The 10,639-nt window shown below is 41.8% G+C and overlaps 1 protein-coding gene across 1 annotated transcript in view; it reads right to left on the bottom strand.

Annotated features, from left to right (window-relative positions):
• Positions 1-1,512: 1,512 nt before the first annotated feature.
• Positions 1,513-10,639, bottom strand: part of Ypel (Yippee-like) — a 17,056-nt gene continuing 7,929 nt past the window's right edge. The window contains exons 4-6 of the mRNA XM_080278334.1: positions 6,207-6,250; positions 5,461-5,569; positions 1,513-1,887 (exon numbers count right to left, since the gene is read on the bottom strand). Of these exons, the coding sequence (XP_080134460.1) occupies positions 1,798-1,887; positions 5,461-5,569; positions 6,207-6,250 (243 nt within the window). The 3' untranslated portion in view covers positions 1,513-1,797. The remainder of the gene's footprint in view (positions 1,888-5,460; positions 5,570-6,206; positions 6,251-10,639) is intronic.

Genomic DNA, 10,639 nt, shown 5'->3' with positions numbered 1-10,639 from the left:
GCAGGTTTTACCATTTACCCCAATAAGTACCAACTGATGTGAAATGATATATATTTTGGAACATAACCCTGACATAATAAGGACTGCTCGTACAATCAGACCTCACCTAAAGTCTTGGATGTGTGCACAGGCAAAATACTTCTGATTCATGACTGAGGGGTTAAAAGTACATAAAACATTCATCTCTAACTTCAAAATACCCTTACAATGAATAACAAGCAACTTTAAGTGAAGAGGACGTTTAAACTCATCAGAACTCAATAACAAAACAACTTTAAATGAGGACCAACTGTATTCTTACTCACAGACTGAGCCCTTTACAACTGGGCAATGAGACTGGACAAGAACTAAGCTGACTGACTGACTGACTGGAGTGAGTGAGTGGCTAGAAACTGCCTGGCAAGCTGAGACAGTCGAAAACGATGTGAAGTTTACGGTGACTGCGGTGCTGTAGGTGTCGAGTGCTGCCTGGTTTTAAATATCCTCATTACTCCATTTTATTTCCACCTCTCGTCCCCTCACCACCCCTCCACCGCACGCACACCACGCTCATACTCCCTGTGGGTCCAATTGGGTCCGGATTGAGGAGTCCTTGGAATCAAATAGCATAAACAAGTTCTAGCAGCACTTGAATCCATTTTTTTGTCCAATGGATCATGACAAATAAAAAAAACACTATTTATAAAGCCACTAAGCAGTAGTAGCATTTCCACTTTAGCCTTCAAATGCACAGACTTCATTTTTTTTTTTTTTCCAATTTTTTCTTTCTCCTACACATTACAATGAGATCACTACCACAATGAACCACATGCCACACCCTAAGTCACTTGCACTAGTTGTGGTTGGTCACTGCGGTGGAGAGATGGGCGGGAGGGAGGGCAGATAACCGGTAGAGAGAGAGAGGAAACGGAGGGGTGAGAGTGAAGTGGAGGGCAAGGAGGAAAGTGTGGCATCTAGAAATATCAAACTGCAGGAAAGAGATGTTGTAACAGACATCATATCAAAGGGAAGTCAGACGTCTAAGAAATGTCAGACTGGAGGGAAGAGGGGGTTTAGAGTGGTCAGGTGAGAAAGAAGGGAGAGAGTTTGTGTGGCCGGTACAGGGAGAGAAAGGGAGGAGGGGCATATACGGAGAGGGGAGGAGCTGGGGTGTGTGGCGGGGGGAAGGAGAGGGTGATGGCAGAGGGAGTATGGAGTGGGAGGACTGAATTGATAAAAAGGGATGGATGGAATTTTGGGATGAGGATGGGAGAGAATAGGACCACTCGGAGGTGTGGGAGTGGTTGAGTTGGGAAGAGAGAATAACTTTGATGGAAGGGCTAGGAGAATTTGGCAGAGGGGGAAACGAGCATAGCAAGTCAATGGAAGGTCTGTGGAAGAGGGAGGAATGCACCAATATTAGGACAAGAAATTGGGAGATGGGAAAGATATGGTTGACAGGAAGGCAACGGGGAAAAGGGGTGCGAAGGGAATGGAGGAGGGAGGAAAATGCCAATATTATGATGAGAAGAATTTGGGCAACAGAAAATACAATGGGAGGGTTGAAAAGGGTAATGGGGAGTGGGGAGGGAGGCACTAAAAGGGTGAATATTACAAGATGCAAGACATGAATGCTCTGGGAGAATGGAACTGGAAGGATAGGATCGACGAGTGGACTAGGGAGGATGGGAGTTGAGGGTTGGCCAAGGAGGGTGGAGAGGGGTCCAGGGAGGGGGTATGGGGGTATGGAGGGTGCGGCCATCACAGAGGTGGTCACAGCGGCACAATAATGCTAGGCTGGCCACCGGGAAGCCACTCTCAGTCCCACCCATTGTCCTTGATCATGTGCGCCAGCTCGATAATGTACTTCCCCTCCTTGTACTTCTGACTTGACTCAAACGCGTGCTCCTGCAAAGACAGAAAATAGTTAGTACTCTTTATCCTCCTCATCATCAAACTTATCATTAACATCCTCATCTTAATCACCACCACCACCATCCTCCTCTTCCTTATCCTCATCAGCCTTATCATTTACAGTCTCCTCCTCATCATCATCGTCAACATCTTCATCCTCATTATAGTTGCGGCGTGCGACTCTGATGTTGTTATTATCATGCTCTGACGATCTATCATTCAGAAGTGCGTCTGATTTCATGTATGAGACACCTGTGATTTTGGGTATATGTTCATGTATAGTAATATTCGTGAATAATATATTTGTGCACAATGATATGATTCGTGTATGATACGAAATCGGACGCACTTTTCAATGGTAGGATGCCAAGGTATGACAATGACAACCTCAGAGTCGTGCGCCGTGACTATAGTGCAATACATACTGAGTAAAACAGGCTCCTAAAAATACATACAGTACACATTATGTTGTTGTTGTGGCCCAAGGCTCAGTTGACAGAAAGCTGAAGCTGTCTTTCTCCCAGAGTCCACCATCATCCTTTTGGGGAACAGGGAAGGTACTGAGATATTTGTATACCCAGGCAGTGAATCTACCCAGACATAATCAGTGCCATCACATGAAGGCATCCCTCCCTAACACCTGTACACATCACCAAAATAATAATTAACATTTAGGCATAAAATAGTCTTCTTGAAAATATGCACAGTATTCAGTCATCACCAACAACAATAAAATAATCAGTATACATGATAATTAGACTCCTGGAAATGAATGCGCTAATCATTATCATCATCATCGTCTTATCAACAGAAGAATCTATATACACCACTGCAAACTAGTATATGTGTATTTAAACAGTCTCCTGAAGATCATATCGTTTCGTTTTTCATTTAATTTTTGAAGGCTCCAACATGCTTGCATGCGTCGGCCTTGGTCACCTAACGATACACCATACAGTTATTGTCACCATCTTCATCCACACAATACTCAGTAAAGTAGCAGACCAATTTATCAGTAACATTTTGCAGAATGGTACGACTCTTTTCACACAACTAGTACTGTAAACCGAGACCGGCAAAATCAGCTTTATAAACAGAAATGAAAATGAAATGGGCAATTTTCTCTACTTCCAGTCATTGCAAGATAAAAAAGTTACACAAGGCAAGTTTATGATGACTACTTACTGAGTACACTTCCATGAAAAAAGATTCCTGGATTGACCTACCATCATCAACATCTGTGCAATAAACACTACTATTATGTGAACCTGGTGGACTGCAGACTGAACTTGCCCCTCTCCTGCTGTCCACCATCCTTCTTTCAGGGGATAGGGAGGGGGTTGGGGGACGTTTGTCTACCAGGCAGGATCCAAAACAGTGTGAAAATGAAAGCAGAGAGTGAGACAGAGGAGATAATAAGAGTGCCGGTATTTTCATCTCAGTGTTTGATAAAAGTAAATACATAAACAGTGAATATAAAAGAAATGTTGTAATAGTAGCAGTAGTAGTGGTAGTGGTGGTAGTAGTAGTAGCAGTAGTAGTAGTAGTAGCTGAAACGCCAGGCTCATCTGAAACGTGCAACTAGTGAACTGCAGGCTTAAACGATCCTTCTCCAGCAGTCCACCATCCTCCTTTTGGGGGATAGGCAAGTAGTTGTGGGACACCTGTACTGCATAACCAGGTAGCTGAGTTCCCAGGTTATATCAGTGCCACCACATGAGGGCATCCCTTTCCAGCACTAGGCAGGAATGTAAAGACTTATGAGAAAGAGAAGGGAAGCAGGGAGAAGGGAGGGAAGCAGAGAGGGAGAGAGGAAAGTAAGCAGGTACAGACAAACAGAAGGGAGGTAGGAAGGGAGGGAAGGGAGGCAGAGAGAGATGGAAATGAGGAACAGAGAGAAGGCAGGAAGACAAAAGGAGAGTGAGAAGGGAAGCAGGGAGAGGGAAGGAAGAAAGGAAGAAAGAAGGATGGGGATGGAAGAGAGGGAAGTGAGGCAGGGAGAGAGGGAGGAATGTAGACAGGTAGAGAAAGAGAAGGAAGGAGAGTAGAGAGAGTGAGACGGGAGGCAGGTAAAGAGATGCGTGGCACAGAGAGAGGGAAGGGTGAGTAGGAAGGGAAGCAGACAAAGAGTGAAGGGAGGCAAGGCACAAACAACAGGCATGATGAAAGACAAAGAACAGAATGGAAGACCTGGCCAAATTAAAACAGCACTGGAGAACAACTGAATAGAGAGAGTCAATGCTACATATAATGGAGTAATGCTGAGTAAAATTTTTCCTTTTGAGAGAGGATCTAATGGAAAATGGTAAAGAAAAAAATGCCAGAAAAACAGAGGCAAAAATGAAAAACATGCTGCATAAAAAGAAAAAAGGATAAAACGTGAGACACCAGCAAATACCACAGGATAGGGCAGGCTTGTGTTTTTCCATCATACTAGCCAGAACCACATGAGAGGGATAGGACGAGAAAGAATGAAGAAAAACAGAAGCAAAAATGAAGACACACTGCAAATAACAGGGAAGAGAAAGTAAGATAAAGTTACATAGGACAGTGTGGGGCAGAGTGACAAGTTTTACTCTGAGAAAGGACAAAACAAAAGTGAGGAAGACAAAGAACTGATCAAAAACAGAAGTACATACAAGAGAGTATGGAAAACAAAGAACAGCGCAAACAATAGAACAAACAAAAGACAGAATGGATTAAAATGAACAAAGCAAAATGAAAGAAGAGACAAAAGACAGTGTGGAAGACAAAGAAGGACAAAAGAGAAGTACAAACAAGACAAAGAGGTAAACAAATCATAAGCTAAACAAAAGCACAAACAAAAGACATTGTGGAAGACAGAGAAAACAGGGAAAGATATAGCCACAGAGGGATACTGAAGAATAAACTCACATACTGTATTACAATCTGAGCATACAGGGGGGGAAAAAAAAAGGAAAATACAGAAAATATAGCAAAATAGACGCATAAACAAAAGATACACTGAGGGAGAGAGGACAGATGAGATGGAGGGAGGGAGTGGAGAGGTATATAAGAGAGGGGGGAGGGCAGTGAAATGATGGGGGACATAGTGACATGGAGGCAATTTGTTTGTGGCCACCCCTTATAGATAGACAGAACAGTGAAGGGTAAGTGTGCAATTTCCATCTCAGCATGGATCCACAAACAGAAGACAAAATGGGAAATAAAAAAAACAGGAAAAGAGAAATACAGTACAAACAAATGCCAGAACAAAAAACAGACCAGAGGAAAAGAGAAACACGAACAAATTGGGATGTGAAACAGAGAGAACAGAGCTGAGGAGAAACACCAAACAAAAGCAGAATGAGAAATAAAGAGGACACAGCATAAAAAGACTGAATCAGAAATAAAGAGATGAGAGGAAAAGAGAGGCACATCGTAGACAAAATGAGGAATGAAGAGAACACAGCAAGCGACACCTTAACCAAACACTGAATCAGAAATAAAGAAAATGGGAAAAAGAGAAGCACAAACAAAACAAACTGTAAAGGACTGTCCAGAGAGAGAGATCCTACGATATGGGATAAGGAAGGGTATACTTACATATTTCCACCCGAGTGTCGTCTTGCAACACTCACAGTATATGTCCGCCACAGCATGGAGTCCAGTCAGAAGTACCCGCTCCTCCGCTGGACCACACCCCACATTCACTCTGAAAGGCAACACAGCATTAATATAAGTACATTCTCCACCACAACATCAATTTGGTTTTAAGTATATATACAGTACTGTATATACTGTATATGTGGACTGTTTTATATGAATGGTAAGATCCCTCATTTTTACAGGACCAGATGACTTTCCTTTGAATAACACAATGGTATAATGATAATACGGGTAAAAAATAAGACAATATTGAAATTCCTGATGGGTTTAAAACTCAAACTGAGAGAGAGAATCCTACCTGAAACTACTGGTTCATACTTTTTTCTTTTTTTTACATTAGTTTTTCTTTTTCTTGATATTTTCTAAACTAAAGACTTAAAATACTTACAATACTTACACATATTTCCTTACTTACAATACCTACACTTCCTTACTTACAATATTTATACACTTCCTTACAATACTTACACTTCCTTATTTACAATACTTACACTTCCTTACTTACAGTACTTACACTTCCTTACAACACTTACATTCCTTCCAATACTTACACACTTCCTTACTTCCAATACTTACACTTCCTTACTTCCAATACTTACACTTCCTTCCAATACTTACACACCTCCTTACAATACTTACACTTCCTTCCAGTACTTACACACTTCCTTACTTACAATACTTACACAGAATTGAAGAGATACGCTCTCCCCTGGCTGCCTTGAAAGGACTGGAAAACAAAAGAAAATCATTACTTGGATGTACTGTGCATTTTGGTTCACTATCCTATCTATTTGTTTGGAGAGAGAGAGAGAGAGAGAGAGAGAGAAACATCAATACACCTAAATCACTTCCAACAATGCTGCCATCATGTTTGTGATGAACTGGCCAATCCATCATTTATTGCTAAAATATGATGCTAATCAGAAGAAGTGCTGTTGAAAGGATGTAGAGCCATAATACTGTATTTCTCTATGATGTAGAGCTGTAGTATTGTCTTTTGTGTGATGCAGTGCCGTAGTACTGTCTTTTTGTGTGATGTAGAGCCGTAGTATTGTCTTTTTGTGTGATGTAGTGCCGTAGTACTGTCTTTTTGTGTGATGTAGAGTCGTAGTATTGTCTTTTTGTGTGATGTAGAGCCACAGTATTGTCTTTTTCTGTGATGCTGAGCCATAGTATTGTCTTTCTCTGTAATGCAGAGCCATAGTAGTCTTTTTTGTGATGTAGAGCTGCAGTATTGTCTTTTTTGTGATGTAGAGCCATAGTATTGTCTTTTTTGTGTTGCAGAGCCATAGTATTGTCTTTTTTGTGATGTACAGCCATAATACTGTCTTTCTGTGATGTACAGCCGTAGTACTGTATTGTCTTTTCTTTATGTAAAGCTGCAGAATTGTCTTTTTCTGTGGTGTAGAGCTGTAGTATTGTCTTTTCTTTATGTAAAGCTGCAGTATTGTCTTATGTGATGTAGAACCAGAGAATTGTCTTTTTCTAACACTAAAATTAAACCAGTAGCAAAAGGAAGAAAATCAGGGTTAACTTAGAGTAAAAATAACTAAAGAGATAATTCTGAACATTAAAATCACTGAAAAAGTGAAAGGAAATAAAGAATGTGACAAAACTGAAATTAAAATGTAATGAAACAAATAAACTCATTAATTTTCACAAAAAAGAAAAGAAAAAGCAAGGAATATTTTAAAATGTCAAAATTTAAACGCATTTTAATTTAACAAAGTCGATGAAACATGACAGGAAATTAAATATATCGCACGGAGATTATGAAAATTTGAAAAGGAAAACACGCCAAAATATACGTAATATACCTGTGCATCCGTTATCAAAAAGGGGAATATATATTCTTTTAACATGACAGGAAAAATATATCACACAGCTATGATAGATTATTCAAAAACGAAAATCATGATTCAATTATTTAAAAATGAGTCTGCCATTCTTTTACAATATATAGAAATACGTAAAAAGAGAAATTATTTTAACGTATGTAAATGATGGTGGACTCTAAAAATGAAAAATATGGAATTCTTTTCAAATGTTATATCCTACTCCCACACTGCTTGATCCCACCCCCACACTGCATGACCCCACCCCCACACTGCATGACCCCACCCCCACATTGCATAACCCCATCCCCACATTGCATGACCCCACCCCGTCACTGCAAGATCTCACCCCCACACTGCATGACCCCACCCCCACACTGCATGACCCTACCCTTACACTGCATGACTCCACCCCCACACTGCAAGACCCCACCCCCACACTGCATGACCCCACCCCCACACTGCATGATCCCCACCCCTAAACTACATGACCCCCACCCCCACACTGCATGACCCATCCCCTACACTGCATGACCCCACCCCCACACTGCATGACTCCACCCCTACACTGCATGACCCCACCCCCACACTGCATGACCACATCCCCACCCTGCATGACTCCACCCCCACACTGCATGACCCTCCCCCCTCCATTCAATATCATTCACCTAATAATAATAATAATAATAATAATAATAATAATAATAGCCAAACTACATGAACCGGAAAACAGGGAACTAGATTTGTTTTTTTTTGTTTTTTCGCATTCCGATAACCATGTCGTTCTTCTATTATTTTCCTGCCTCTACAGGGGGTGTGGTGGGCGCGGGAAAGCCTTCATCTTTCGTATGCTTTTTCTCACACCTGTTGGTTAAATCTTTAGTACTAGTCGTTTCCCCCACAGACAGCCTCGTATTCTCGTTGGTGTAACGTCTTTTCCTACGAGGTTTATTTTGTTTATTGCGGCTTACTGTCCTCGTGTTACATAAATCCTTTCCCCTACGCTGTTTATTTGTTTATTACGCCTTACTGTCCTCTTCTGTGTTACATAAATCCTCCCGGTGTCTCCCTACTCAGCAGAAAGAACGCACAAATATTAACATCCACACCCTTAAATAAATCGCTGAAGAACAGGTGCTTGGGAGCTTCCTTAACCTCCGGTCCTCCAATCACAAACGACCTGCATCTTTACGTAATCAGTTTTCCCCCAAGTAGAAAAAGATACACGGAAAGATCCTGGATTCCCCTTCCGTTGTCCGTCTTACAGATCTTCCCCAGTCCCTGTGGAAAATAAGTCACTGGCGCATCGTTGGGTCCGGAAAATAGGTCACCGGGACTAAGGTGAAATAGGTCAGAAGGTCACTGCGTCGCAAATACCTACAAGTAACCTGTTTCCTTATCAACGTCACCTAATTTCCAGGTCAATAACGCTGCAATTACTTCGTTACCTTCTATACAAATTTCACCTAACAGATCAGAAGATAAAATCTCCTACCCCTTCCCCCTCCGGCTTGGCCCTGATTGCATTATATAAACGTTCTAATTCCCGGTATAATGAGGCCCCCCTTCGGCTACGTAAATTATTCGCCCTCGCCAGAATTTCCCTCTACTTCTACGTGACTTGAAGCTGAACTGGCGAAAGGAATGCGCAGTTGTGGCGAAGTCGTCCGTTAAATGTCAACTCGTATAAACAAAGGGTGAGAGAGCGAGAGGGAGAGAGAGCCCGCGCGCTTTTGAAATTCAGGGAGGAAACGGTAGGCATGGGGAAATGTTGTGGTATATGCAGAGAGCCTCCAATGTTTTTATCTTTTCAAAATTTTATGGGAAAACACGTGTACGATGACCTTGTGGCACTGAGGTACGGTATGAGCGCGGTAACCATGGCAACCACCGCGCTGCCAGAGGAGTTGGGCAAGATTCACAGATGATCTTAACCAATTTTGACCATAAAGAGATCTCCGTATGCTAATTATAATCAAGTACGGTTTGCTCTGGTCATATTTTCCACTTTGATAATCAACAGTGTTTGTTTGTTCAGTATTTAGCAGGTGTATAAGTAAAGACAAACGTATATAAAGGAAGTCTTATAAACAATGTATGCTTAGGCAACTTTATACATATCAACCCTGATCGTTACGTCCGCGGGCCAACGGGATTTCAAAAGTGAAACAAAATCATAACTATCCCCAATCCTGCTCATCTCTTAATCACCAGAATTAGTCCAGCAGCTCAATTAGTTCCATGTAGCAACCAGAACTAGAATTTAAACCTCATAAAACGGTCAATGCCGCTGCAGTGGTCACATCCCCGGGGAGGGTGTATACGTGTTGCCTCATACTGCGTAGATACTGAAGGGCTTTGGTAAAATCTCTCCCAGGACTGACACACTGAAAGAGGGATTTATTCTTCCTTCTAGCTGGGGACTTAGCCCAGATTTTCGAACTGGTGTGGTTAGCCTTCGTTAAACCCTGTCCTAGGGGGATTTACTGACCCATACACGCCATTTATAATTCTTGCTAGCAGACGATTTTATTCAGCTTAGGATAATTTTCGAACCAGATGGATTACCTGGCAGATTTTCGAGCTGGTGGGGTTAGATACAGCCTTAGTTAAATTCTGTATTGGGGGATTTACTAACCCAAACACGCATTTGTAATTTTTGCTAACGGACGATTTTATTCAGTTTCAATTTTTCAAACTACATGGATTAGATAAAAGGCTTGTATTCTCGTCGGTTACGGAAGCTCCCTAACACCTCTTCCTTGGCGAATTATTTTTTTGAGACAGCTGCCTATATAATATCCTTACGTCATTTATGCAGTTTGGCGATATTGGAAGGATTTATGTAACACGGAGGTCGGGAAGGTGTAAAAGCAAAATAAGTCGCTTAGGAAGGGGTGTTCGGGAGCTTCCTCGATGTTCTTTTGTACGTTGTTTAGGCAGAGTATACCGATGTTGGAAGGATGTATCAGATGAAGGTACTGTAATAGGGAAAATAAATCGCTTAGGAATAGTTGTTAGGGAGCTTCCTTAGCCGACAAGAATACGGGCCATAGCCTGCATTACCCCTTCACACCGAGGATATTTTTAGCTTTATGATGCTTTGAATGGTACACACACACACACACACACACACTCTAACTTGACCCTGAGTTTCGTCCTTTTGCAGCTTATTTCACGTAGCTCAGTGGCAGGAAGAATGCTACGGCTCTACGTCCTTCCCACAGCACTTCTTCGTGACTAGCCTCATGTTCGCATCTCTCCGCTATAGTTTTAGGCCA

This window comes from Coenobita brevimanus, chromosome 73, assembly GCF_032717465.1.
Source record: "Coenobita brevimanus isolate Jiangsu-jjx chromosome 73, ASM3271746v2, whole genome shotgun sequence".
In the NCBI taxonomy this organism is placed as follows: domain Eukaryota; kingdom Metazoa; phylum Arthropoda; class Malacostraca; order Decapoda; family Coenobitidae; genus Coenobita; species Coenobita brevimanus.
This window is presented reverse-complemented; position numbering and strand designations above follow the sequence as displayed.